Below are 27,170 nucleotides of genomic sequence, written 5' to 3' on the forward strand. Positions count from 1 at the left end.
CCCTTCCCAGGTTGAAGGGACTGGCGAGGCGGCTATAAAACAAGATAAAACCAAAATTAAAGTAAACAATCGAACATTAAAGTAAATCAAGCTCACCGCCGTGCAAGTCGACCGCTTTCAGCCCACTACAGAATAAACGATCCGCCCTGACAAGGCCGCTTTCAGCCGTTCTCGACCAATGGATGGAGCTTGTGGGGTGGCGGGTGGCTTACTCCTACTTCGTACGACGTAATTACACCGAGCTGCCAGTGCACCCCGCTCTTAACATACGTATTAGACTGCACCTTCCTGCATCGTACAAAACCACAGCTCGCCCCCTTTCTGCAGCTTCTCATTCGGCTTCAAATAACATCTCTTTTACGCCTCGACAAAGCTCAATTACCTCCCCGTTTACGACCTCCACTCGACTTCGACTATTGCAACCACCACCAATACCACAGCCGCCGCAATGCAGGTTCCCTTGATTCGACTCCAGTGTGGAGTCAATTCCTACGACTGGGGCAAGAAAGGCGCTGACTCGGTGGCCGCACAATATGCCGCGGCCACGCCCGCCGAAGGGTTCTCCATCCAGGAGGACAAGCCGTACGCCGAGCTGTGGATGGGCACGCACCCGTCCAACCCGTCCAAGGACGTCGAGACCGGCCGCGACCTGCTCGACCTCGTCCAGGACAACCAGGCGCTGCTGGGCAGCGCCATTGCAGCCAAGTACAAGCAGAAGCTGCCCTTCCTCTTCAAGGTCCTGTCCGTCAACAAGGCGCTGTCCATCCAGGCCCACCCCAACAAGAAGCTCGCCGAGCAGCTCCACGCCCGCGACCCCAAGAACTACCCCGACGACAACCACAAGCCCGAGATGGCCATTGCCATTACGCCCTTTGAGGGCCTCTGCGGCTTCCGCCCGCTCGCCGAGATTGCCCATTTTCTGAAGGAGGTGCCGGCGCTGCGCCAGCTGGTCGGCGAGGACGTCGCGGCTGCCTTTGCGCAGACGGTCCAGGGCCACGAGACAGACGAGGCCCCCGACGCCGCGCACAAGAACAAGGCCGCGCTCAAGAGCCTGTTCTCGGCGCTCATGTCCGCGTCCCAGTCGGCCCTGGCCGCCGCGACAACCAGCCTGCTGGCGGCGGTGGACAGCCCCCGCGCCGACGAGGAGTTTGCCGCGGGCGGCGTCGCGTCGTCGTCGGGCGCCACGCTCGCCAAGCTGATCCAGCGGCTCTACGGCCAGTTCGGCGTCGACTACGGCCTGTTCAACCTCTTCTTCCTCAACTACGTCACCCTCCAGCCCGGCGAGGCCCTGTTCCTGTGCGCCGACGACATCCACGCCTACATCTCGGGCGACATAATCGAGTGCATGGCCGCCTCCGACAACGTCGTGCGCGCCGGCTTCACGCCCAAGTTCAAGGACGTCGACACCCTGACGTCCATGCTGACCTACAACTACGCCCCCATCGACGAGCAGAAGATGCACCCCGTCGACTACCCCTACGCCACGCTCAACCGCCCCGCCTACAGCGCCAACTCCGAGAGCACCCTGTACGACCCGCCCATTGAGGAATTTAGCGTCGTGCGCACCGCCCTCAAGAGCAACGGCAGCAAGGCCACGCTGGATCCGCTCGACGGCCCCAGCATCGTCATCTGCACGGGCGGCCGCGGCACCATCTCCGTCGGCCCCAAGGTCGAGCAGGTCGAGGAGGGGTACGTGTACTTTGTGGGCGCGACGGCGGAGGCCGTGCTGGAGGCCAAGAGCCTTCATGACGGCGAAGAATTTGTCACGTTCCTTGCTTTCTGCGAGGTTGACAGCGACGGGGATGCTGCTGCTGCAAATGGCGCCAATGGTGCTTGAGCGGGTGAGGGCTCACTTTCTGTGCCTGTGTGCTTGTGTGCTTATGTGCTTATGTGTTCTTTTGTCTGAATGACAGTCCTTGTGCTAGCCGCGACTAGATTTCCCAGGCGGTGGTTTTAAATAAAAAGTTTTTCAGTTCTTCAACCATTCGCTACTCTCGTGTCGTTCATCTCGTCGTCTATTCTTAGTGCCCCACGCTTCACATATGAAATGATGTCATTGGCTGTGCAACCCAACATCAACTCCAGTTCGGGCCAATAAACGTCACCCCCCCTGTAGCCCATTTTCGGGGCAGGTTGCCGATTGCAGACCCAAACAAAACTTTCTGCATTTCCCGACCGACGGGTCATGGACAGCAATGCGCCGCCCGACAAACCGCCCACGGAACGGCTCATGACCAGCGGGACCGTTGCTGCTACTGCAGTGCAGCGTTTCTGCCGCCAATGTCTGCAGGCTGAGCCTTCGCCCGACTTTCCTGGTCCAGAGCTTCTGCGGCAGGACATTATACAGGAATACCTTTATGCACAGCTCTTTGCGCCCGATGCACAAGATGGCGAGTCCCGGTTACCGCCCGCATATGCGCTGAGAGTGCTCAAGACACTGGTCGGCAAGATCGAAGACAGCATTGATGACTGGGATGAACATGTGCGCACCAACACTACACATTGGATACCTCGCATTCTAAACAACATCGACAGCGGCTAACACGACGGATTTCAACAGGGCATCTCTGACAACCTGATGGGCTGCCTGGCCAATTCTCATGCCAGTGGGTCACAAGCAGCAGCACTGGCCGACGCCGTCAAGAAGAACCGCGTCGTCTACTACGTGTCGGCTCTGGAAACAGAGCCATCACCATCAAATACCGACGCATCCGCACCCACGATTACCCTCTTCGAGAACCGAGCCACGATTGCCGCCGCAGGCACAACCGGCATCCGCACCTGGGAGGCTGCGCTGCATCTCGGCGCATACTTGTGCAAACACCGCGATGTCGTTGCGGGAAAACGCGTTCTGGAGCTCGGTGCGGGCACTGGCTATGTCTCCATCCTCTGTGCCAAGCACCTAGGCGCGGCTGCGTGCCTTGCCACGGACGGATCGCCAGAGGTGGTCGAGGCGCTGCCTGCGAACGTGCAGTTGAATGGACCGAAGGCGAGCGTCGTCGAGGCAAGAGAATTGTACTGGGGTCCGTCGCCGCCGGCAGACTGGACTGAATGGTCCCAAGGAGGCTTTGACACGATTCTGGGCGCCGATATTACCTTTGACGCGCGCGACATGCCCGACTTGTTGGCGACGATCCGCTGGTGTCTCTCGGATGGAGTGAATAGTGCATCAGGAGGACAGAAAACTGTCATTATCGCCGCGACCGAGCGGAACAGAAAGACCTTTCAGACGTTTGTGCAGCTGGCTGCGGAAGCGTTTGATGTAGAGGACGGGGCATTCCCAGTGCCGCCGAGGGCGAGCCAGGCTGGCCCGTTCTACAGCGACGCAGTCCCCATCCACATTTGTCGCTTGCAGTTGCGCGACGCGGCGCGCCGAAAGCAGTGATATTTCCTTAGTTTGTCATTGAAAATCTTACATAAGCTTAATCTACCCTCACGTGCATTCTTAACGTTCTGCCTAGGGCTAGGCTCAACTAACCACATAAGACCGGAAAATTAGAAACACCGAAAATGGAGTAAGACCCGGCCAAAGTAAAAAAAATACCCCAGTAGGGTATGGTGCGCAGAAGGTGTGCAAAAAAACCCAGCAGGCAAAAAAGCGGACCTGACCCTCTTTCCAGCACCAACCACAGCCAGCAGTGGGTGGACGCAAAACAAAATAGTGTCGAAAAGTTTTGGCCCAAAATTTCCCCTTTGCCCTTCTGCTCTTTTCCTGCCCTCCCCTCCTCGGATTTCCCTCTCTTTCCTTTGAACAACCATCACCGCCCTCCCAGCCAGCATCGACAGATTCGCCCAACATGGCTGACGCAGACACCCCCGTTACCCTGCGGACACGCAAGTTCATCCGCAACCCTCTCCTGGGCCGCAAGCAGATGGTCGTGTAAGTTTGCAGATGGCGAGAATTTATTGTCGAGATGGAGATGGCGATGAAGACGAAGACGGAGACGAGGACGAGATCGAGACGAAATCAACTCGACGACAAAGGCATGGAAGCAACGTTGTCACCGACCGACTTGTCCGAAGGAACCGGCGACTGTCGACCATCGACCGTCAACCATAGTTTCGGCCGCATCGAAATCCACCTCCAGCGACATCGACTCTATTGCCAACAGGCGGAAAGGGACTCGAGGAACGAGAGACGTGCCGGGACATGGACAGCACGATGAACGTGGCAAGCGGCAGCTGTCGGTTTCGATTTGACGAGAACACGACGGCATCGTATGCATGATCGAGAGACTGTTGATCCAGCACAAGGATATTCTCGGAAAGCTTTCTAAAGACGACGCCAAGCGAAACATCCACGTACCTTTCTCGACCTCGTTCTCGTCCTCGACTTTTGCCTTTGCCTGCGGCTTGCGTCTTGCGACGTTATTGTCGTTTTCCGCCGTCGCGTCAACAAGAAGACCCCCCCACTAACATTCTCCAGTGACATCCTGCACCCCGGCCGTGCCAACATCTCCAAGGAGGAGCTCCGCGAGAAGCTGGCTACCCTCTACAAGGCGTCCAAGGACCAGGTCAACGTGTTCGGCCTGCGGACGCAGTTTGGTGGCGGCAAGACCACGGGTTTCGCCCTGGTCTACGACAGCCCCGAGGCCATGAAGAAGTTTGAGCCGCACTACCGCCTGGTCCGTGTCGGCTTCGCCACCAAGATCGAGAAGGCCGGCAGACAACAGCGCAAGCAGCGCAAGAACCGCCAGAAGACGCTCCGCGGCACGGCAAAGGTCAAGGGTGCCAAGGCCAAGAAGGAGAAATAGACGTGACGCCCACCTTTGTCGGGGTACATCCTATTCTGTCGCGCGTCTCTTTGCGTCTCTCGGCTTCGCCTCGCCTCTTCGTCTCGCGCAATTTCCATTTTCACATTCACAAAACTTTCGGGATGGAAGGGTTTTTTGGGCGTACTGTATTCATGTCTGCGCGTGTCTATTTTGCTTTCCGCGCATGCTGAGCCAAACAAAAGGAAAGGATGGTAATGCATTGTGGGAAAACATCGGAGGAGGGATGCGGAATGCTGTTGAAACACAACAAAACAAAATGTGAAGTTCTCTTCATAAAGGAATAAAACAAAAAACACTGGAAAGCCATTAAATTGTGTCCATCGACTGGACGTGGCGTTGTGATGTTGTGAAGTTGTGTTGTGACATTGGTATCTTTATGTACATTGTTCTCTCAACACATGATGCGGTCCAGCCGCGTGCAAATCAAACCCATCTGATATAATATATCCTGGCGTTGCCTCCTCACTGGCCGACGAAACAGACTGCCACCACAATAGCGGCTGTCCACACTGCCGGCCACGACCACGGCAACTGGGCGCGCGTGGCAGCAGATGTGCTCGCATCCAGAATGGGCTCGTGCCAGCCGCAGTGAGAGTACGTACCCAGGGTAACGCACGAGTAGTAGGTTGTCTGGACGAACTTGCCACCCGGCTTCATTGTCGTGGCTTCTGTTGCCTCTGCTGGTCCTGCCGGTGCCAGTGTGATCGATGCGGCCCGAGTTGGCGGCTGTTCTGAGTCAAGGTCATGAGAATGGTCAGCCGGCACAACAACCCCAGCAGCAACAGGTGGTGCCACAAACGAAGGGGATGTTGAAGCTGACGTTGAAGTTGCACATGGCTGCTTTCGTGATGGTGTTTGTGTGAAGCTGGCCGCAGTTGTGGTGGCCGACGACGATGAAGGCGTGTTGTGGCCACAGGACATGGCCGGCGATGCGTTTGTGAAGGTCAGATACTGCGATGCGATGCACGCCAGCACCAGGGCAGTTGTGAATGGTCTCATTTTTGGAGAAGAGTATGGCCGGTGGCAATGGTCTTGGGGGAAAAGTTGCTTAGAATATCTCACTGTTGACAGTAGTAAAATACAATTGCTGTTTTTGTTGTGTGCACAAACGACGACCAGGTTCAACTCCCGTTTGCATCACCATGTTTGGAAGATGCTCCCTCTATATATCCAAGCATTTCTTGACAGACAACGTGTCTTCCGTAGACGCACGCCTGCACACCATTAAACTTGTTTCGTTTCCGTCAAAGCTGTTGTCTCTGCATTCTCACTTTCCACGTCTTCCTGTCAACTGACCGCCTCACAGACAGTGTGCTGCACAATCAGGATTTCAACAGACGTCGTGAAATGTGATGGAAAGGCCTGTTTGGTCTTGGTTCAAGCGCAGTTTGTTCTCTTTTCGAACCAACGCCGACCAAATGTGCTTTTCTTCCACAAAAGTTGAAAGCGGACATTCTGGACCAGTGGTTGCGAGCGTAGAGCATTTTGGCAAAACGCAGTGTCCAGGGTCCACTAACACGACCTCTCTGCAGCCTCACTGAGACTGCCGGAATCTGCTGCAGTTGCATTACAGCGAATCACAACAAAACACTCACACTCACACACCCTTTTTTAAAAAAACGACATAGGCCATGGCATCCACAAGATCTGTAGGATTTCAGTTTTCAGATAAGCTTCATTCGCTTTTGGGTCATATGCCGTTCATCAAACTAAGCAATGCTCAATATTGCTGTATTAGTTTTTGTTTCGAACAAAGCCAGCCAGCCGGTGGCGTCACCCTCCTTCAATGCCGAAAATGAGTTCTATGGAAATGACAACATCTTGGATGCTGCTCTTGGGTATCATGTCTCCCTGATGGCCGTGACTCAGACGTCTGCCGATGCCACTTCCGCTGCCGCTGCCGCTGCCGCCTGGAGAATGCGTGGTTCGAGCATGTCTGCCAAGACAAGACTGCGGTGTCCCGTGTCCGCCTCTTGCGCTGCTTCGTCGTGCTCGCCTCCTCTGTCGTCACCCTCGTCTTCCATGTCGGGCCCGTCAAAGCGGCCATACACACGCTCGCCTGTCTCTTCGTCGTACTGTTTTTCCGGCTTCCGATCGAGGTCGCGGTCGCGACGGGCGAGCACCACACGCAGCTTTGTGCCATCCGCATCGACGCCCACTACTTTGCCTGTCACGTCCGCCACCTGCGGCTGCCAGTTGGTCTTTTCCGACAGTACCCAGTTTTTCCACGTAACGATCATGCCCTCGACAGCGTCGCCCAGCTGCAGAGGCGGCAGGGACGCAATATTGGCCGGCAGTGGCGGCAGCTCTTCGTCCTCGGCGACGACCGTCTCTTCCGACGTTTCTACACCAGCCTCTTCGTCCTGTTCGTCATCGTCAGAGTCGCCATCCGAGCTGCTGCTGCTGCTGTCGTCGGAATCATCCTGAAAACTGCCGTCACTGTCTTCGTCACTGTCGTCATCACTGTCGGACGCGTCGGACGAAGTGTCACTTTCCGCGGCCGGCGCAGCGCGTTTCTTGGGCCGTGGCTCGTCTTCCGCTGCCGCAACGCTGACCTGCTTCCGCTTGGTGCCTGCATTGACGTGCTGCACCACGCCATTTTGGCCGCTTGGGCCTTTTTGGTCCTTTTTGACCTTGCCATTGTTCTTCGTATTGCCGTGCCACTGCTGGACAAAGGGAAACGTCGGAGCGTCCAGTGTAAAGTTCTCGTCGCTGCACTCGACCGCCGTGTAGTTGATGCGCGATGCCCAGTGGTCGGGATGGCCTTCAGGGAGGGTGCGTGGAGGCGCCTTTTCGTTTCCTTGTTCCTTTTCATTCTCTTTCTCTGTCGCTTTCCCGGTCGACGAGGACGACAATGGCACCTCTGTCGCGGGCTTTGGCGCAGCCTTTCCACCCCGGAGGCCGAGGGCAGACGCGAGAAGCCGCCGACCGGCACTCATGTCAAGACGTAGACGGCGGGCCAGTGGTGACGGCGTTTCTGTCGAAGACGTCGTCTCTGCCAGGCGTCCTGTAGCAGGCTCAGCAGGCGCAGCAGGCTCAGCAAACACTGCTGTCCCAGACGCCTCTTGTGCCTTGATCTTGTCCAGAGCACGCTTGGCTCGTCGGCGTGCATTTCGCTTCTTGGTTCGTGCTTTGCCCTGGTGCGGTGCAACGATGTTGGCTGCACTCTGTTTACTCGATATCTCGGGGGGTTTGTCGTCGCCGCTGTCGTCGCCGCTGTCGTCGCTGCTGTCACTGCTGTCACTGCTCGAGCCCGCATCCTCAAAGTCTTTGTCGTCGTCGTCGTCGTCGTCGTCGTCGTCGTCGTCGTCGCTACTGTCGTCATCTGCACCGTTCGCAGTATCGCGTGTGGCAAAATGCACCCGTCTTGGTGCTTGGGCTACATCGTCTCGCAGATTTTGCAGCTCGTCTTTGTCCAGTTCTTCGTCCAGCTCCTCGTCCATGTCGTCCTCTTCGCTGGACGATGTGCCGCTGTGTTCCTCGTTGGATATGTATCTGACAAGTTGTTTACCCAGCTCATCATCCTCCTCCTCCTCCTCATCGTTATCCTCCTTGTTCTCCCAATCGTCCGGGATGCCGCTGCCAAGAGGGCGTCTGCGTTTCCGGGGTGCAATCTCAACCGGTGGCCGGTGTGGCCGCTTGAGCAGTGGTCGCCCAAACGGCACACCATCCACCAACCGGCGCCCGTCCGACGATATCTGGTGACGGCCACCCATGCGGCGGATCTTGAGGTCGTCGGACGACAGCGGACGGATAAAGACTTCGTCGTCGCGGTCAAAGAGCTTCGCAACGAGCTGGTAGTGCAGGCACTCGAAGCGGGATGCAGACGTTGTAGACTGGAGCTCCACCACATAGTCATCCAGGCCCCAGTCAGTGCTCTCGAGTGGCACAGTCTCATTGACCTGTTCGAGAAGCTTCGTCACAGTGGTGTCGTCGGTGGCCGCCAACAGAAAAACGACGCGCGTGTCGGGCAGGCCATTGCGCTGGATGTGGAGCCGCAGCCGCAACGGTCGGTCGATCATCGTGGTAGCAAGTGGCAGCGAGAGCAGGGAACTGGCTAATGAACTGTCCTCTTGCTGTCGAAAAGGAAAAGTCGGGAGGTCAAACGCGTGCAAAACGCAGTACATTCAGTGAAGGCTTGGGAAACGGATTTTGTGTGCTAGTTCGCAGCGCGTCATTGGGCGGTTTAAAAGTGGGGCACCAAACTGACAGCCTTGTCGGGCAGGTCAGCAGGACTGTACAAGCAGCCGAATGGCGTAGTGAAGCGGATTTGCACGGCACGTCCCCTTGCAGAGTAGACAGTAAAACTCATGATTTGATTGTATATACATTCCTATGCTTCATCTGTGCTCCTATGCTATAATATGGTGCCCGAGTCGAGCAAATGGCCCATTTTCTGGATCTACGGCAGTTAGTAACCAGGAACGAAGAAAAAGGCAAATCTGGGCGCGAGGTATTCGCACTCACCTTTGTACTGAGATAACCGTCTACTTCCCGGCTGCGGAAACCGCCCTCGCCTCGCCACGACAGCGGCACCATGGGCACGCGCTCCTTGACGACGACCTCGCGGTTGGGGCCTTCGACGGCACGGATCTTGTCGGGGTTGTTGGTCAGCAAGCGAATGGCTGGCTGGCCCAGGTCGACAAGCATGGCCGTGGCCAGGCCGTAGCTGCGGGCGTCGGCCGGGTGGCGCAGCAGCAAGTTGGCCTCGACGGTGTCGGACCCCAGGTCCTGCAGGTTGTACGCCTTGAGCTTCTCGCCCAGTCCGATGCCACGGCCCTCCTGGCGCAGATAGATGATGATGCCGCCGGCTTTGTTCGCGGGCAGCGCCATGAGGCGGGCGGCCTCGTCGAGCTGCTCACCGCAGTCACAGCGCGCCGACCAGACGGTCTCGCCGGTGTAGCACTCGCTGTGCACGCGGACGAGAGGGGCTGTCGGGGTCGCCGGGGTCGCCGGGGTCGCCGCCTCCGTGGGCGTGCCTGCGGCCGACATGCCGCTCTCTGTCCGACCTGGGAACAGCACACCTGTGTAGGCACCCCGTGTCATGCGGTCGCGCTCTGTCTCGCCCGGTCGCGGGGCATCCAAGCTCTTGCTGCGAATGTGCTCGCCAAAGACAATGGCCAAGTGCTCTTTGTTGTCCACGTCGTTGGTGTAGAGGTGCAAGAACATCTGCGCGCCATTGACCGTGGGAATGCGGGCGCGCACAATGCACTCAACGTGGGGCAGGGTCTCGAGCAGGCGGGGGCGTTTTGAGCCACATCCGCCGGAGTCGACGGTGCTGTCCACCGGAACGCCACGCGGCTCGGACTCTGACGCTGCAGCCCCGGCTCCGGTCCTCTGTGCGCCTGCGCCGGCACCTGCGCTTGTGCTAGTGGGCGTGCCGGGGGCAGGGGGTGTAAAGGCGGGCGAGACCAGCGAGGGCAGCTCGGGCTCTGCGAGGCGGCCTAGAGGGATCTGAGGAATCTTGGGTGGTTGGGAAGACTGTGCCTCCGGCTGCGACCGTGACGTCTCTGCATCAGGCCGTGACCGAGGCTGTGACTGGGGTGGTGGTGTGGAAAGAGAAAAGTCTTGGACCTCTTGGTCGGGCGCCGCATTGGCAGCAGCCGTCCGTGGCGAGTAGAAGGACGGCAGCGGTGCCGGCCCTTGCCCTTGTCCTTGCCATTCAGCCGCGCCGTCTGCCCCGGCCGGCGTTGGAATCGTCGAGGCAGGCATGATGCGCGTGAATTGCGGATGGGGGATGTGGTCCGTCGTGGTCAAGCAGTTGTGTCAAGCAGTTGTGAGGCCGGTGCCAAGAAAAGTAAAATGGAAGAACGTGGAAGGCCGGCGTTGGGAAGTACCGAGGAAGCAACAAGTCGAGGGCCCAGGTGGACTTCGTCCGGATAAGAATATTAATGTGTCTCTGCCAATACCTATGCCCCTTTGCCAATGCCAAAAGTAAAGAAAGTGTAAACTAAAATTGGAGAGAGACAACAGAAACGACGACAGAAACGATGAGCAAGCAAAGCGGGCCAGCGCTCTCAAGAGCCGGCTGGCCGTTCTAGGATCTTCTAGCCCCAATGGCAGGCCGCATGGACGCGGGTTTTGGTCCCGGTGGCTCGACTCACACAAAAGGACGAACTAGGGCGAAATGGGATATGTCGTAATAGGCGCGAAGGAATACCGCCACGAGGAACGGGCGGACAAAGGGCTTACTTAAGCCGTGATGTCACTAGTGGGACGGCACAGCGCATTTTTATCACGTGTAAATTCGTCCGTTCGGCTGGGCGGATGGCTGGCGGCGCTCTGCGGGGCTATCTGGGCATTCGGAGAGTGTTCGGAGTGCTGCAGATTTTCAATTAGCAATGCTTGGTAAAAAGAGCATGCTACAGGCGGGGACACTGTATCTGGGTGAGTAAGACAGTTGTAGGCTTGCAGGGTCGTCTTCCATAATCATCTTGGTAGCAAACAACACATAGTTTTTCTTTGCGATAATTTGTTCACGAGGTATTTATGCCGTAGAAAAAGTTCGCAATGTAATTACTTACGGAGGTCGACATGAATACTGAGGCATAAATTGGATGAAGGGATTATGACATAATATATGTTTAAAAACTAAAGAAAGTTGAAAAAAAAGAAGAAAAAACGAAGCGCGTAACAACGATACATTTTTTTCTCTTTTCTTTTTCTTTCTTTTCTATTTTTTTTTTTAAAAAAAATTCAAAACAGCAACAATGAGCACTTATATTTTCAACACAATAACCCCAAGATACATAACACAACTGACTGTCATAATCATCAAACACACATTGTACGTAACATGCCACCCATGTGAGGCAGGTTGATACAGTCACACAGCCAGTCACACCTCCACAGGATCCCGCGACGCCATCCATCTGCTAAAGTCGTCGATGCCCATCAAACTGCTTAGAAAGATGCGACTGAAATCGTCAATGTCCTCGGCGCGAGCCTCGGCCAGCAACTGGTCGAAATTGCCGATGCGCGCCAAAAAGAAGCGGTTCGCGCGCCAGGCACGGGCAAAGTCGAGCGGACTCGTGGCATGCCACAGCGACGCTGAAATGGTCCAGTAGCGGTTGAGGTACTTGCGCTCGTCGCACGTGCGCAGCGGCGAGCCGACAACGACGCAGTAGAGGTGCATAAAGTACAGGGCAATCAAGAATGTGCGGCGCGCCGACTCCATGAGGACCCACGAGTCCCAAAACGCGTGGGCCGACAATGCCAGGGCAGCCTCGTCGGGGGCGTCCTGCAGAGCGTCAAACGTGATAAAGGACAGCAAGCGGCGGGCGGCGTGCCGCAGGAGCGGTTGTGTATTTTCTACGGTGGCGCGCGCGTTGATGTCCGTGTCGAAGATGCCGATAATGTTGTACAGCAGCAGCGCCTGGGTCTTGGCGATGCACTCCAAAGGGCTCGTGGGCTCGGGTGCCGCCAGCAGGTCGTGCAGGCGGCGGTCAATGGTGCGCAGCACAACGGACGTGTTGACGCTGTTCTTGGCCTGGTAGAGCGCACAGCTCGACAGAGCGTCCTCCATGGCACGCGGCATGCCGTCGCGGTACAGCCGTGGGTGGCTCCAGGGCAGGCGGTTCTCAAGTACGAACAGGCGCGGCGCGTCGCGGATAATGTCCATGGCATGGCCGAGGTGCGATGCGATAATACGCGAGACATAGTTCCAGTCGGCTGCGGCAAGCGGCGCCGACAGGGGCAGAGGTGGTGCTGGTATCAGGCTGAGTTGACCTTGACCGCCGGCGATGTTATCGGTGTGGTCGGCCTCGTCGGCATCATGAATGCTGACGTCATGAGCGTGGGAGACAAAGTCACAGACGGTTGCGGTATCAACATAGACTTGTGATAGACTGTTGAACGGCGAGGCTGTCGAACCACAGCTCGGTGGATCTGCAGTGTCTAGCACAAGGTCACATGGCTGCAAGGGCAGAAAGGTGTATGCGCCATCGCTGGTCGTCGACGACTTCGTGGCCGTCTGGCCTTGCTGTGCCGGGCTCGGATCGGTTTGTCGGACGGGATACAGACACTCGACACCGCGCCGGCGGCAGCGCACACACGCCGGCAGCGTGTTGTCGCAGCGCCTCTTGGCCTTGGTGCAGGCCAGGCATGAGCGTCGACGCGACGGCGGACAAGCCCGTTCCAGCGAGGAGAGTGAGGGCATTTTGGGAGACGGGAGGAGGTTTGAAATGTGTCGAGCTGTACGGCGTGGATGCCCATCAAGGAGAGGGACAAAACATGCCTGCTACCGTAGTCGCCATGATCTTGGACGGCAAGATCACGGGGGAGAAGACGGTCGGAGAGTTGTCTGGACCTCTGGATTACTGGCTCAGGTCGGATCGCCAGGTGAACTTTTGTGAGCTGGCGGAGTTCCGCCCGCTAGCTGGCAGAAACAGGCGCCACAGACGAGTGGGCAGCGACGAAAGGCTGTGATACGCCGAAATTTGTGGGCCTCTGACTCTGGCCGTGGGCAACCTTCTGACGGCAGGAGCACGCCTGGCGGAATTCCACCAAATGCAAAGGCAGTGGGCATGGAGGAAGAAAAAAATGAAATTAACGATGGAAAAGAAGGATGGAGGTGATTCCAAGAGATATTAACTTGTATTTATATTTACGGTGCGCCATTCTCCAAAGATGCTTTCGACGTGTTGTATTCAGCAGACCAACCCCTACGAAAACTCCACTTTAAACTACGACTACGTCTCGACTTACACGCAATAGCGCCTTTCGTGCACCAATAGCGCATTACCACCACACATCGCAACAACATCATCACAATGTCCGAGACTGTTTTTGTCGCTGGCATCACAGGCTGCCAGGGCGGCGCTGTAGCCCATCACGCTCTGAAAAAAGGCTGGACCGTTCATGGCCTGGCTCGCAACATCGATGCCCCCGCTGCCAAGGCTTTGGTGGACCAAGGAGTGCGACTCTTCCCCGGCGACTACGACAACACGGCCGCCCTGGAAGCGGCCATGGCCGGCTGCACGGCCGTCTTCATCGCCCTCGTGCCCCAGTTCCGCGACCTGCCCGCCGAAGTCCGCTGGACAAAGTCGATTTTGTCCATTGCGAAGGCTGCCGGCGTGCAGACGGCTGTCGCGTCGACGGGCGTGGGCTCCGGGCATCCTGAACGCTTTAGTGGGTGGAAGGAGAACACCGTCTTTGCCCGGGCCATGCTGTCCAAGAAAGGCATCGAAGAGGCCGTCGAGGCGGCCGGCATGCCCAACTGGACCATCCTGCGTCCCGGCTTCTTCATGGCCAACTTTTTGGTACCCAAGGTCGCCATGTACCCGGGCTTCCGCGAGACGGGTGTCTGGACCACTGCGTTGCTCGCCACAACCCGTCTGCCTCTGGTCGACGACTTGGATATTGGTGCTTTTGCTGTCGCTGCCATAGCTGATCCCGGCAAGTTTGGCGGCAAAAAGATCGAAATTGGCTTCGATGTGCGGGCACCCGCTGAGATTGTCCAGGTGTTGTCTGCTGCCACAGGCCGGCCGCTGGAGGCGGCGTTCTTGGAAGGCGAGGCCCTTGAGGCAGCCAAGGCGTCCAATCCGTTCATTGACGGCTACTTTGCCATGCGCAGCATGATCGACCTCGTTGATATCGATGCTGTCAAGGCCTATGGCATCCCCATGGGCTCGTTTGACGCCTATGTGCAGCGTCGTATCGAAGACGTCAAAACGACGTTTCTGTGAGGTTGACGGACAGGGAGGCAAAAGGAATGAATTGCCGGTACTAGATAGACATGTCTGAAGTGTGCCAGTGTTTTTTTGGGTGTACCTATTTGTCCTGGTTCAAAACTATATGAGACACAGTTGTCAGTCGTGGACTTGCTACCGGCAGCTGATGTTAGCAAAGTAGAGGATAATGTGGTATACGGCTCTTGTCTCTCGTGATGTTGTCTCATCTACCGTGTTTACGTCGTACAAGTTTGCCTTGCAGATGTGGAGAGTCTCATCAAACGTTGTGTGAATGCAAGTTGCCTCAGTCAGTGCCGTACGCCGCGCGCCATGGTAAAAATTACTCATCATCGCGACCAAGATCCTAAATGGAAGGTACAGACCACAATTCACGGCCACACGTGCCTGCCTCAAACGAACCTTGTTTATTCACCTCCGAACCAGAACCTAATTGTCACTCACCTTCTCGAACGCACCTTCCTCAAACGCACTTTCCTCAAACGCGTCGTCACCAAACGTGCCTTCCACAAACAAGCAATGAAACTTGTTCAAACGCGCCTCCCCGAATAGATATAAAAACCTCACAGCTTTGCCAGTGTCCCGAAAATTTTCTTTCCCATTTCTTACACACTTCCCTTTCGTGCTCCCTTCTGTTGAGCTATCACGGCCTTTTGGGCTCTTCACTCTGCACCTGCATCCTCACAATTTGCATTCTCGCATAGATATTTACGTACATCTGGTAAGCTACTCTTTGCATTTCATTGATTAGAACTGCAATTTCCATCACCCATGATGTGACCCATCGCGGGTCTCCTGCACTTGACGAACCCAAAAGAAACATAACATTAGGAAAGAAGAACGAAAACCCCATCAATGTGTTGCACTTGTCTGCCATCCCAATCCTGACGCTAATTTCTTGTACTGTGTTCACCAGTGGCAATTACTGGCGCGCCGACATGCCTCGAAGACGCCAAAATCGGAGGGACAGCCAGCGCCGCCAGCGCCGCCAGCGCAACCAACGTGCGTCCGTACCTCCTCGGACGGACGAAAACATCCCGCCTTCCCAGGTCGACAATCAAGGTTCCAGCCTGGGCCCCGGATCTTCCAGCCCCCAACCCATTACCGCGGCCGGACCCATCGCCACACAGGCGGAGGCTGTTTTCTTCCAGAAAGACAACCCCGAGACAGGGTCGACCATGGCCGGTCCTTCTCACGCACCTACACCAACGTCGGCGCCCGCCAGCCTGGATGGCTTCGTGGAACCTCTAGAAAATGAGCAGCGCAGCTACTTTGCCGGTTTGTCGGGCGGCCCTCGTCTTGTTGCTCGAACGAGTCGTACCCCGTATGTCCACGACCACATCTGGGATGGTCCCCGTAAGAGCCTAGCCACCATCGGCGACCACCCATTGGTGCAGGCCTGGTCCGACGATGTACGCAGCGCACTCATCGCTGCGCTGGAGCAAGCCCACATCGACTGGGACTATTTCGTCCCGCTCCGCATCGGAGAACGACCCACCGACAGCCCCGTCGTCCTGTTGGTTGGCCTGCGTGCCAGCACGGACCGCACGTGGCAGGCTGCCATGCAGGCGGCTCTACAGTGCCGGGCGATCATCCAGGACCATGGCGTGCTAGGCGTCGAAGTTGAGATGATGCAAAGCCATGTCCAACCCAGAGCATCTGAAGCTTCCCGGATCCTGGCCAGCTCCATTGAGTGGAAATACTCGCAAGGTATTGGCCCGCGGTCCAGAGTGAACCTTTCTCTCGCTGGCATCAACGCCATCGTTCAGCCGCTGTTGCCATACCCAGGTCACGCCATCGAACAGGAAAACGAGAGAGAAAGAGATGTGCAGCCGCAAAAGGGCACAATGGGTCTATTCTTCCACCTAGTCCGCCCACCTGCAGAGTTGACTTCCTCCCCCTCCCTCGAACCGGCCGTGTATGGCCTTACGAGCCGACACGTGGCGATTGGTCACCGCCTACATCCTAACCAAACTGTCAAACCCGATGCAAATCTGCCGCCAATTCAAATCCTGAGCAGCTGTCCTCATCGTCTCTCGGACGCATTCTCTCGCTTCAATGACCTTCGGATCCAAATCAAGCAAGACTGCCGTGAAACCGAACAAGACGTCTCCGATGACCCGACAAAAGGACATGCCGTCGAGCTGTTTATGTTGCAACTAGAGGCGCCAAGATACATTGTCGACCTACGCGCCACGCTCAGCAACGTGGATATGCTCGATGCCCAGCAGCGTCTCATTGGCCCGGTGGCCTACTCGCCGTGCCACCACACGGGCAGCCATGGACAGTGGGTCGATTGGGCCCTTGTGAGGATTGTCAAAGCTGGTGTTGAGAACGAGGTGTGTGTTCGCGATCAACTGGCATCGGCAAGCTTGGTAACAGTACAAGGCCTCCTGGAATCCACCCCTCAGTACAGCCGTGTCGAGTTCCACGAAATCAATGTCAAGGAGGGTCCTGACGACAGGGGGTTTCTGCGCCTTCATGGCCGTGACATACCTGCGCAGCCGCCTTTTGATGCAAGTGGAATCGGGCGGACGTCGCACGTCGTGGGCAAGATGGGGGCCAAGACGGGCCTCACATTCGGCCTCACCAACGAGATCGAAGCGGTCCGTCACGTCCCATTTGAAACACAGGTAGGTGGGCCTGTTGTTGCGTTCCACTTGATCATGCTGGGCATCGACGGCGGGGCGTTTTCGAGGCCAGGCGATTCGGGATCCTGCGTGTTTGATACCACAGGCCGCGTCGTGGGCATTGTTGATGCAAGAGTCGGCTCGGCTAGTGCCACTCGCTATTGGAGGAAGCATATGCGTGGCGGCGATGTCGGCGATGGCGACGGGCAGACCAACTTTCCCGACGTCGACGCCGTGCCCGACCAGAGCAGGCCACCGACGGGACTCTCCACATGGGGCCGGCAGTCGACTGATGACAGCGCCCCCGAAATTGACGTCACTTTTGTCACCCCCATCCAGTGGGTGATGGATGACATTCGGAAGTTGACGGGGAGCGAACCTGAGATCATCTAGGATTTGGGAGACGACACGGGGCAGAGAGGCGGGCGAGGAAGAATGTGGGTGTCACGGCACGAACTCGGAAACAAAAGCAAACGACGAATTGGCACAAAGGATCATTAGGTGTAGCAATGAATCTGAATAGAAACAGGGAACTCCAATCCCAATTACGAGAATGCGTGAACGAGAATAAATGAAATACCATTTGAAAACCCATGATGTACGTTTTGCCCTTTCAACTCATATCGCCTTCGTCCTCCCTGCCGCGGACTACGGCCATATGCTCGTGACAAACGAGTCGACATATGGGTAGTCGGCGGCCATGCCCATGATGACGCTGAACTCGTCGCGGAGCAGATCCGAGCCCTCGTTGGCATAGGCAGGGAACCGGCTGAGCTCGTGCCGCCGCAGCGCGACATTCCATGGGAAGCTGGAGTGGGCCACGCCCATGAAGGCGCTCGCCTTGAACATGACCAGAAAGTCCACCAGAGCCTGCTGGTCAAAGGTCATGGCGGCCAGGCGGCGCCGGTCGCTGTCCGAGAGCAGGTCTTGCTTGGTCACGACGCTGACGCTGCGCACGCGCGCGGCCGGATCGGCGGCGATGCGCTTTTCGAGATACGCGGCAAACAGCTGCACGACGGTCTGGTTGCCCGAGGCGACGTAGACGGTTTGCAGGCCGGTCCGCTGTATGTTGCGGTACTGCTCGTCGAACTGGTCGCGCATGCGCGAGAAGCGCCACTGGTCCGGCGGCCAGGCCCAGATGGCGTCCGACTCGAGCCGCAGGTGCGCGCCGTAGTAGGCGCCCGTGTTGATGGCGACGGCCGGGTCGATGGGCAGCGCGAAGCGCGTGCGCAGGGCGTACAGCACCTGGGCGGCCAGCGCGCGCGTGTCGTTGCGAAAGGACAGGATCTTGCCAAACTCGTGGACAAAGGCGTCGCCGTCGTCGCGCACGGGGTACTCGAGGAAGGACTGCTGCATCTGGATGTGCACCGGGCGGTCGGCGCGCAGCTGGATGTGCTGGCCGGCGAGCCAGGCGTCAAAGTCGTGGCGCCACGCACGCGGGTGGCGGAGTCCCGTGCGCGGGTGGTCGGGCTCGAACTGGTCGCCCAGCAGCGGCAGCGGCGGTCCCTGGCGCTGGCTGGTGTAGTACGGCACGTCGTCGACGCGGTCGTAGAGGCGCATCTGGGGGCAGCCCGCCGTGAGATGCTTCTTGAAGGTGGCGCGCTCCAGCAGGTAGTCGAGCGGCAGCTCGGTGGCGGTCTCAATGTCCTTGAGGTCGTTCTTGTTGCGCACGGCCATGGATGGGACGACGAGCGCGCCGCCGCCGTGGATGGCGTAGCGGATGCACTTGAGCATCTGGTTGCGCAGCATGCCGATGCCGCCATGCTGGCCCTCGCAGGTGAAGACCAGCCCAGGCCGGAAGGGCGTCCGGGAGCAGACCTCTTGGATGGGCCCGTAGTCGATGGGCGCTGGGAACTCGACGGCCATGGCCTGCCGGACGAAAGCGGCCTCGCTGAGGGGATTGAGTGGTGATGTCGGCGAGACGGACCCCGAGAGGACAGCGAGGACGGCATCACGGAAGCCAAAGAGACGGAAACTCCAGGCGAAGAAGAAAGCAAGGGTCAGGGGAATGATGATCGCCAAGCGTTCTCGTACGTCCTTGGCAATCATTGTGGGGGAGGGCAGCTGTGGTGAGAGGAGGTGAAGACAATGGAGAGTGGGAGAATGAGAGAGAGGGAGAGTCGGCTAGGAGCCGGACAGTAGAGAGAAGAAAGGCGAGGACCAGCGCAAAGAGAGGAGCGAAATGTAAGTTCAGAGGAAGAGAAACAAAGAGTCAACGCAGAGCCGAGGTGAATGGGTGTGGTCATGAAGACAGACCTGGGCAAGAGGAAGAGGGAAGACGGAAGAAGGAAGAAAAGAAAACAACGGTGATGGGCAGCAAGTCAATTGCTGCTCCATGTCATGCTGGTCAAAGCGACAAGATTAGACGAAAGAACGGAAAGAGAGACGACAGCCGAGAAACACAAACATGATAAAAATTAAGCATTCTAGGAGAAAAGCGATCGAGAGCATCGAATGGAAGAGGCTGCGAATGGACCTGGAGACGAAAGGAAGGACGTGCCGTGGTCTTGGCGGCCGTGTTAGTGGACCTGGCGGGTCGCCCAAAGTCAATAGCCCCCGTTTCAGCATTGTTTCAATGGAGTAGGGACGTAACGCTCGCACGCCCATCTTTAAGCTTACGGTAACTGTGACAGAGGGTCCAATGTGTTGGAGCAAAACATAAACCACCATTTGACTGTGCACACGGTGCAATTGGCGAAAATGGGAAGGGGAGGAACGGAATCCTTTTCTTTTCTTTTCTTTTTCTTTTTTTTTTTTTTTTTTTTTTTTTTTTTTCGTTGTGCTCCCTGGGTTGCACTCGCCTCAGATCACGTCTACCTCTGCTTTGTCAATACCGCCGTGCTCTCACACTACTTGTTCCTCTTCGTCGTAGTGTATTCTATTTCCTCTCAATGGTTCTGCTTGCCGACATCGACGTCTCCATCCCGCTTCAGAACGGCACCATTGCGCGACCACCGCTTCGACGCCGTCTTTGCTGTCGTCGCTGTCGTCGCAGTGCGTGTCTGCGTCTGCGCCAGAACACGCGGCGACAGCGACACAGCCTTGCCGTTGGCGTCGACGGTGAACAGAAACTCGTCGAGCGCCACGCCGCCGTACACCAGCTGCGACACCACTTCCCAGGCGATGCACTTAGCCGAAAAGGGGCCGGCGTCGAGCGGTGCGGGCAGGACTTGGAACGTGGCGCGCCATCCAACCTCTGTCTCGTTTTTGTTGCTCTTGCAGCTGCTGTTCGCCGAGGCCCGCGTCAGGCCGCTCGGGTACAGGTTCATGACGACCTTTTGCGACAGCGACGCGTTGGTACCCTCGAGCTGCCCCAGCAGATCCAGCACAGAAAGCCCACCGTACATCCATTCCGTCACGGCCAGGCCGGGCTCGCTGCCGTCGGCGACGACCGTGAAGCTCGAATTGGTGGCCGTGTCAGCGTATTGGCCGGCGTAGTTGGCGGCGGCCTCGGCCCGCGCAGCAGCGCGGATCCGGGGAACCCAGGTGCTGGCCAGAATGTCCGACACGATGCGCACGGTGTTGGTGGTGTCGGTGCCGGCGCTCAGCACGTTGAAGCCCAGCCCCAGCTCCGGCAGCAGCGCGACCATGGACGAGTAGAGGCCCAGGTCGCCGGCCTTGGTGTACATCCAGCTGACGGGCGCGCCGGGGCTGTCGGGCGCGCGCATAATCTCCCAGGGCGCACCGACGGCGGCGTTGGGATCGGCGAGGAACGAGTGTGGCTTGAGCCAGCGCCGGGTCTGCACGGGCGACAGCTGCGCCGACCGGAGCATGGCCGTGCCCACTTTGCGCATGTCGTCCAGTGTGCTGTAAAACCCACCGGCCACGGTCTCGTCGCGGGCGTCGGCGTTCCACCAGCTGTACGTGGCGTTGTACGGGATCATGGCATGGCCGGTGACGTCCTCTGGCGGCACGGTGTAGTAGGTGCCGGTGAGGTTGAGCGGCTGCACGAGATGCTTGTCGAAGAGGTCCGGCATCGACGAGCCGGTCATGTTCTCGAGGGCGTATCCCAGAATCTGGAAGGCGGCGTTGGAATAGGCCGGCGACACGTACGACGCGAAGATGGGCCGCTGCTGGGGGAAGTCCTCGAAAAAGGCCGTGCGGTTGCACGGAATCATGAGCCGGTCGTCCCCGCACGTCGACTGGTTGAAGCCACCCGCGTTGTACAAGCCAGCCGAGCCAAGAAGCGCCTGGAGCTGGGGGCTGTAGGCGGCATCGCGGGCAATGCCGCCCAGTTGGCTGGCCAGAGATCCGACAGTAACAGACGACCAGTCGACGTGGTCCAGCGAGTCGGTCGTGTCGCCGTCAGCCGCCACCAAGGCCGCGAGCTCCGGAACATAGTCTGTAATAGGGTCGCTCCACGAGCGGTCACCGGCCGCAATCAAGAACACGTAGATGGTCCACAGCTTCGACACACTGCCCAGACGGAAGACCGTATCGGTGGCAATGTCGGTCACGCCCACGGTGTGTGCAGCCACCAGTCCGGGCGGGTTGTAGCTGAAGGTGAACAGCGGCTCGCCCGATGCCACTGAATAGACCTGGGCAGAAAAGGCTGTCGTGTTGGACTCATACTGGCCGTATGGGAGGAGCCCGTTGGATGCGGCGAGGAACTGCAGCTCGGTGCTGTTGATGGCGTCCTTGACGTAGCTGCTGCCCACGGTTTCCAGTTGGGACGGCACTGGCTGGCCGACGTTGAGCAGAGGACACGGCGTGCGGGTCAATGCAGCATAGGCTGACGGAGCTAGGGCAGCCAAGCTCGCGATTGAGGCGAGCGATAGCATGGCGAGAACGGAGATGAAGGAAGGCGTATACAAGAAAATGGACGGGAAGAACGTGGTGAAAAGGGGGTGATTTGCAAACAAAGCGAGGCTGTTCAGATGAGATGGGCAATCGAAACAATGGATGTGATTCTAGGAAGAAAAAACGCTCTTTATATGCAAGGCTGACGAGACCCCGACTCAAGAGAGGACAATAACGGACTGGATTTCACGTAATAAAGACAACAAAGGAGCACTATACACATCCTAGTTAAAGCCAATAAAATGGACAAGGAACAACACAAGCAAGCCAACGACTAGTGGTGGACAACATTGCGACGATCGCGGCCGTGTGATCCCATGATGTCAACACACAGCCCTGCCGGGCACCGGGCTGGCGTCTCCTTAATTTAGCAGCCACGGCCCCACAACGCGAGCGGGCCAACGGCAGTCGCGGTTTGCAATGCTCCTGAGGCTCAAGAGGATCTGAGGCAAATCCTCGCCAAAAAAGCTGTAGGTGGAAAGATTAGAAATGGGCCTGCAACGATGCAACATCGTCAGCTAAGGCCTTGGCAAAGGATTCAACTAAAGAGCTCTTCCATGTCTTTGCTGTTTGTCGTCTGTGGACAGTTTGTTCGTGGCTTGGGTGAGCTTCACACCTTCAAACTTGGCTTTCGCTTGAGTGAGACGGATGCATGGGGGCTGATGGGCGTGTGGCCCCATAATACGAGCCGACCAATTATAGTACACAGATGCATGAAAAGTGGACTTCCTCTTCTTCATCGTTGCCTTGCCGTCCCACGCTTATGTCCGAATCCCGCTTTGTTGACGTTTGCAAGGCCAGGCCTGAAAGTTTAATTGACTTCCTATCCGCTCACAAGAGGTATGTCGCAACAGTCAGAGAGACGCACATCCCCCCACCCCCTGTATTCGATCACGTTGAACTGCTTTCTATACACACAGCGGAGGTTATGGCGCCCCAAACCAAGACAGCACAAGAAAGTGGAGGTACTGAAACAGCCGGTACGCGCGTGGTCCATAGGCGGCTGGGCGCGCGGAAAGACAGAACGGGCTGCATCACCTGCAAGTGAGTGTCTGATGAGGTTGGGGTGTCCATTTCTTCCTTTGACACACCATGCGCCAGGCCTATGCGACTGACAGTCTAGGATCCGGCGGGTTAAATGTGGTGAAGAGAAGCCGGCGTGCAAGCGATGCACGTCGACGGGCCGAACGTGTGATGGCTATGCGCCAGCTACGACAATGACACCGGCGCCCAGGCAACACGTGCCACCGGTTCATCCCCTGCAGCGCACGCCAGAACCCTTGCTTTGTGCTCGTCCACGGCACTTGGTTGCTGGTGGCGCGCCGGTGGCCAACCAGCAGGAACATGCTGCCTTTCAGTTCTTTACGCACACGGGCGTGTCGTCGCTGGCCAGCTGCACCGACATTGACTTTTGGACCCGTCTCGTTCCACAGCTTTCCCACGCCGATGCAGCCATCTATCACGCGTCGGTGGCCGTCGGCGCGCTGCTGAAGGGGGCCCACGATGCCGTGGCGGGCCAGACTCAGGCTATGGCATTCCGCGCACAGCTCACAGCGTTTGCCATTGAGCGGCAGAACCGTGCCATCCAGAGCACGGTGCGCGGCCTGGTCGCACACCGCCGACGGCCGGCGGATGCCGACGTCATGACATTGGTTCTGCTCTTCTGCATCGAGGCACTCCAAGGCCGCGAGCACCAGGCCCTGACGCTGTGCCAACGCGGCATCCTGGCCCTGGCCACGGCGCACATGATGCACGCGATGCCCGCCGGCCTGGTTGCCCTGCTCGACCGCATCCAACTGCAGTGCCGCATGTTCAACGCGGGCAGCGCCGTCAACGAGTCGCCGCGGCTCAAGCAAGCCATGGCGCGGCTGCTGGCTAGCCCCCCACGGGCCCCGTTTGCGTCTCTGGACGCAGCACGCGACGAACAAGCCGTCCTCATTGCTGCCGTGCAGCACATGGTTGCCGCTCGCTGGGGCGGCCTGAGCGACGGGGCGGCGACGGATGCGGGAAAGAATGGCGTCCAGAGTTCGGCCCTTGATGCGGCTCTTCTCGGCTGGCGGGCCCGCTTTGACCGCTACTTGGCCTCGCCACATGCATCTGCCCGCACACCAGAACCGGGCGCGGAACGCGTGGCGTCGTTGCTTCGCCTGCGCTACTTAATCGCGCGCATCTGGATGGCCGACGGTCCCGGCCGCAGCGAAATGGCGTACGACGACCATGTGGAGGTCTTTGCGGGCATTGCGGCGGAAGCGGAGAGTTGTTTGGGCGTTGGCGGGCAGGCCGACCCAGCTGAGCAGACCCTCCCAATGCACGCAAAGCCCACGCCGTTTACGTTTGAGATGGGCCTCATTCCGCCACTCTATTGGGCGCTGCTCCGGTGCCGCCATCCACTGCTGCGCCGGCGCCTCCTCGTGCTCCTCCGACAGGCACCTGCCCAGGAAGGCCTCTGGAGCCGGGACATTATGGTCCAGGTGGCCGAGAAGGTCATGGCCTATGAGGAAGCTTCCCTGGGACTGGGGCCCGACGTAAGGGACGAAGCGCGAGATGCGCGAGATGTGCTGCTGCAACGACGGCCGCCCGAGGAGGCGCGCATCAAGGTTGTTCGCATCGGCCTACGCACAACTCTCGCCAACGGACGACAAGGCGACGCGGTCGAGTGCTTCGGGATGCCGTATGGGAGAGAAGGCGGCCTACACGTCGTGTTGGCGTTTTCTGTATTTTGTGATCCTGACCAGTGACCGACTCTGACAAACGCACTGAACAACAATATGCACCACCGCTGAAGAAATGCATATAGATCGTCCATTGCCTTCGCAGCATCCACGTCTGAAACCGAAGCCGCCGAAGACGCGACCGCGATCGATGCGCAGCCCGAATGCACCTCGTGTCCTTGTGCGTAATCTTCCATTTTCACTGTTCCACTTGTCCTGGGTAGCCGATCGATTCTTACAAGACCATCGAAATAAGCCGTCGTCCCGGGCGTCACTGCCGGTACGTTATGCAGGATCCAATCGGGATTCAATCGGAACCAAATCGGAATCGGAATCGGAATCGGAATCGGAATCCAGCAACCAAATGGGACTCGCTGCCTCATCGCCGTGTTCAACCAGAAAAGCTACTCCGCGTGCTAGCGTATTCTCCATTCCGAGCCTTCCTTGACGCCCATCAGGCTTTTTGGGATCCTCATTGGCGCTTTGGTTGGCCTTTATGGACCGGGAGGGTGCCGTGTTTCGATGCCGGCAGGTTTTCTGGGGATGTTGCAGACGAGGGTTTTGCGGGGGGCCACAATTCGGCAATGGAGAATGTGGGGAGCGTTGGTGTAGGACTAAAGCCAGTGTCACGGCGTACAGCATTGTGGTATGGTGATTGTATTCTGCGGGGCACATGCTACTAGCACTTCGATTCCAGCTTTGACAAATCGCTCCACTTGTATTCGACAACCTCTGGGAAGTACAACAGCAAAATACGTGCAAAGTTGGACAACGTCCCAAACAAAAACCACGGCCTTTTTCGCGGCCCCGGCACAGCACAGACGGGACTTGAAATCGGCAACAATCTGTACGCTCCGCTGCCTGTCTTGACTCCTTAAAATACTGTCTCCTCACCAACTACTCTGTTCGTCACTTTGCGCCTCCAACCTTACTCGACAGCCTCGCCGTCATTTCCTCCATCACACTTCACCCCCCCTCCCCCACCCCCATTATGACACTCGTCAACCAGCTGCTGTCGCCGTATGGCGCCGCCCTGTTGGCCGTGGCCGTGCTGGCCTACTACCTCGTGCCCTACTTCACCACTTACGGCGCCCTGCGCAAGCTGCCCGCGCCCTTCCCGGCCCAGTTCTCCGACCTGTGGCTGCTGTCGACTGCGCGCCGCGGCCGTCGGTACCAGCTTGTCGACGCGGCGCACGAGAAACTGGGCCCCGTCGTGCGCATTGCGCCCAACCACGTCAGCATCAACGACGACCAGGCCATCCAGGTCATCTACGGCCACGGCAACGGCTACCTCAAGTCGTCCTTCTACGACGCCTTTGTCAGCATCCGCCGCGGCCTGTTTAACACGCGCGACCGCGCCGAGCACACCCGCAAGCGCAAGGTCGTCTCGCACACCTTCTCGGCCAAGTCGGTGCTGCAGTTCGAGCCCCACGTCCACGAGAACCTACGCCTCTTTGTCCAGCAGTGGGACCGCCTCATCCAGACGTCCGGCCGCGGCGACAAGACGGCCCGCCTGGACTGCCTGACCTGGTTCAACTTTCTGGCATTTGACGTCATCGGCGACCTGGCCTTTGGCGCGCCCTTTGGCATGCTCGCGTCCGGCGCCGACCTCGCCGAGATCCGCGGCCGCCCCGACGAGCCGCCCACCTATGCGCCCGCCATCCAGATCCTCAACCGCCGCGGCGAGGTGTCCGCGACGCTCGGCTGCCTGCCCGCGCTCAAGCCGTTTGCCAGGTACCTGCCCGACCCCTTTTTCCGCCGCGGCCTGGCCGCCGTCGAGAGCCTGGCCGGCATTGCCGTCGCCCGCGTCAAGGCGCGCCTCGACAACCCGCCATCCATTGACCGCAAGGACCTGCTCGAGCACCTCATGCACGGCAAGGACGGCCACGGCAACCTGCTCGGCCGCGAGGAGCTGACCGCCGAGGCCCTGACCCAGCTGATTGCCGGCAGCGACACCACGTCCAACTCGTCCTGCGCCCTGCTGTTCCACGTCGTCCGCACCCCGGGCGTGCTCGCCAAGCTGGCGGCCGAGATCGACGCCGCCGTGCCCGACGGCGTCGACGTCCCCACCTACGACATGGTCAAGGACCTGCCCTACCTGCAGGCCGTCCTCGACGAGACCCTGCGCCACCATTCCACGTCCGGCATCGGCCTGCCGCGCCAGATCCCCCACGGCGCCGCCGGCCTGCACCTCCACGGCCACTACTTCCCGCCCGGCACCGTCCTGAGCGTGCCCACCTACTCGGTGCACCACGACAAGGCCGTCTGGGGCCCCGACGCCGACGCGTTCCGCCCCGAGCGCTGGGCGTCCGTCACGCCCCGCCAGAAGAACGCCTTCATCCCCTTTAGCTACGGCCCGCGCTCGTGCGTCGGCCGCAACGTCGCTGAGATGGAGATGAAGCTCATCGTGGCCACCTGGGTGCGCCGCTACCGCGTCGCGCTGCTCCAGGACCGCATGGAGACGCGCGAGGGCTTCCTGCGCAAGCCCGTCGACCTCTGGATTAGCATTGCCCGGAGATAGTGGGCGGAGAGCATGGCAACACGACTCGCCATAGGAGGTTCTGC

General features: G+C 58.5%; 14 protein-coding genes across 14 annotated transcripts; 7 read left to right on the forward strand and 7 right to left on the reverse strand.

Annotated features, from left to right (window-relative positions):
- Positions 1 to 448: 448 nt before the first annotated feature.
- On the forward strand, positions 449 to 1,837 carry SPSK_09236 (mannose-6-phosphate isomerase; the record flags this gene model as incomplete). Its single annotated transcript, XM_016735812.1, has 1 exon — positions 449 to 1,837. The coding sequence occupies one exon, from the start codon at positions 449 to 451 to the stop codon at positions 1,835 to 1,837; it is 1,389 nt and encodes a 462-aa protein (XP_016587814.1).
- Positions 1,838 to 2,185: 348 nt separating this feature from the next.
- SPSK_09401 (FAM86A protein) lies at positions 2,186 to 3,385 on the forward strand (the record flags this gene model as incomplete). The annotated part of the gene is made up of 2 exons (XM_016735974.1): positions 2,186 to 2,482; positions 2,561 to 3,385. The coding sequence occupies 2 exons, from the start codon at positions 2,186 to 2,188 to the stop codon at positions 3,383 to 3,385; spliced, it is 1,122 nt and encodes a 373-aa protein (XP_016587815.1).
- Positions 3,386 to 3,797: 412 nt separating this feature from the next.
- Positions 3,798 to 4,754, forward strand: SPSK_09602 (small subunit ribosomal protein S24e; the record flags this gene model as incomplete). The annotated part of the gene is made up of 2 exons (XM_016736174.1): positions 3,798 to 3,880; positions 4,427 to 4,754. The coding sequence occupies 2 exons, from the start codon at positions 3,798 to 3,800 to the stop codon at positions 4,752 to 4,754; spliced, it is 411 nt and encodes a 136-aa protein (XP_016587816.1).
- Positions 4,755 to 5,237: 483 nt separating this feature from the next.
- Positions 5,238 to 5,774, reverse strand: SPSK_09906 (uncharacterized protein; the record flags this gene model as incomplete). Its single annotated transcript, XM_016736473.1, has 1 exon — positions 5,238 to 5,774. The coding sequence occupies one exon, from the start codon at positions 5,772 to 5,774 to the stop codon at positions 5,238 to 5,240; it is 537 nt and encodes a 178-aa protein (XP_016587817.1).
- An 866-nt stretch (positions 5,775 to 6,640) lies between these two features.
- SPSK_08726 (uncharacterized protein) lies at positions 6,641 to 8,797 on the reverse strand (the record flags this gene model as incomplete). Its single annotated transcript, XM_016735314.1, has 1 exon — positions 6,641 to 8,797. One exon carries the CDS (start codon positions 8,795 to 8,797, stop codon positions 6,641 to 6,643), a length of 2,157 nt encoding a protein of 718 aa, XP_016587818.1.
- A 335-nt stretch (positions 8,798 to 9,132) lies between these two features.
- SPSK_09268 (GTP cyclohydrolase II) lies at positions 9,133 to 10,487 on the reverse strand (the record flags this gene model as incomplete). The annotated part of the gene is made up of 2 exons (XM_016735844.1): positions 9,133 to 9,177; positions 9,243 to 10,487. 2 exons carry the CDS (start codon positions 10,485 to 10,487, stop codon positions 9,133 to 9,135), a joined length of 1,290 nt encoding a protein of 429 aa, XP_016587819.1.
- Positions 10,488 to 11,613: 1,126 nt separating this feature from the next.
- Positions 11,614 to 12,933, reverse strand: SPSK_09293 (uncharacterized protein; the record flags this gene model as incomplete). Its single annotated transcript, XM_016735868.1, has 1 exon — positions 11,614 to 12,933. The coding sequence occupies one exon, from the start codon at positions 12,931 to 12,933 to the stop codon at positions 11,614 to 11,616; it is 1,320 nt and encodes a 439-aa protein (XP_016587820.1).
- A 613-nt stretch (positions 12,934 to 13,546) lies between these two features.
- SPSK_09639 (NAD dependent epimerase/dehydratase) lies at positions 13,547 to 14,461 on the forward strand (the record flags this gene model as incomplete). Its single annotated transcript, XM_016736211.1, has 1 exon — positions 13,547 to 14,461. One exon carries the CDS (start codon positions 13,547 to 13,549, stop codon positions 14,459 to 14,461), a length of 915 nt encoding a protein of 304 aa, XP_016587821.1.
- A 941-nt stretch (positions 14,462 to 15,402) lies between these two features.
- On the forward strand, positions 15,403 to 17,487 carry SPSK_08758 (uncharacterized protein; the record flags this gene model as incomplete). The annotated part of the gene is made up of 1 exon (XM_016735346.1): positions 15,403 to 17,487. The coding sequence occupies one exon, from the start codon at positions 15,403 to 15,405 to the stop codon at positions 17,485 to 17,487; it is 2,085 nt and encodes a 694-aa protein (XP_016587822.1).
- Positions 17,488 to 17,742: 255 nt separating this feature from the next.
- On the reverse strand, positions 17,743 to 19,143 carry SPSK_09222 (uncharacterized protein; the record flags this gene model as incomplete). Its single annotated transcript, XM_016735798.1, has 1 exon — positions 17,743 to 19,143. The coding sequence occupies one exon, from the start codon at positions 19,141 to 19,143 to the stop codon at positions 17,743 to 17,745; it is 1,401 nt and encodes a 466-aa protein (XP_016587823.1).
- Positions 19,144 to 19,982: 839 nt separating this feature from the next.
- SPSK_08865 (uncharacterized protein) lies at positions 19,983 to 21,875 on the reverse strand (the record flags this gene model as incomplete). Its single annotated transcript, XM_016735451.1, has 1 exon — positions 19,983 to 21,875. One exon carries the CDS (start codon positions 21,873 to 21,875, stop codon positions 19,983 to 19,985), a length of 1,893 nt encoding a protein of 630 aa, XP_016587824.1.
- Positions 21,876 to 22,657: 782 nt separating this feature from the next.
- Positions 22,658 to 24,632, forward strand: SPSK_08813 (C6 zinc finger domain protein; the record flags this gene model as incomplete). The annotated part of the gene is made up of 2 exons (XM_016735400.1): positions 22,658 to 22,938; positions 23,018 to 24,632. The coding sequence occupies 2 exons, from the start codon at positions 22,658 to 22,660 to the stop codon at positions 24,630 to 24,632; spliced, it is 1,896 nt and encodes a 631-aa protein (XP_016587825.1).
- A 258-nt stretch (positions 24,633 to 24,890) lies between these two features.
- Positions 24,891 to 25,247, reverse strand: SPSK_10053 (uncharacterized protein; the record flags this gene model as incomplete). Its single annotated transcript, XM_016736613.1, has 1 exon — positions 24,891 to 25,247. One exon carries the CDS (start codon positions 25,245 to 25,247, stop codon positions 24,891 to 24,893), a length of 357 nt encoding a protein of 118 aa, XP_016587826.1.
- A 349-nt stretch (positions 25,248 to 25,596) lies between these two features.
- Positions 25,597 to 27,126, forward strand: SPSK_09137 (benzoate 4-monooxygenase; the record flags this gene model as incomplete). Its single annotated transcript, XM_016735716.1, has 1 exon — positions 25,597 to 27,126. One exon carries the CDS (start codon positions 25,597 to 25,599, stop codon positions 27,124 to 27,126), a length of 1,530 nt encoding a protein of 509 aa, XP_016587827.1.
- Between the last annotated feature and the right edge of the window lie 44 nt (positions 27,127 to 27,170).

Source organism: Sporothrix schenckii (assembly GCF_000961545.1).
Source record: "Sporothrix schenckii 1099-18 chromosome Unknown Cont44, whole genome shotgun sequence".
NCBI classification, from domain to species: Eukaryota; Fungi; Ascomycota; class Sordariomycetes; order Ophiostomatales; family Ophiostomataceae; genus Sporothrix; species Sporothrix schenckii.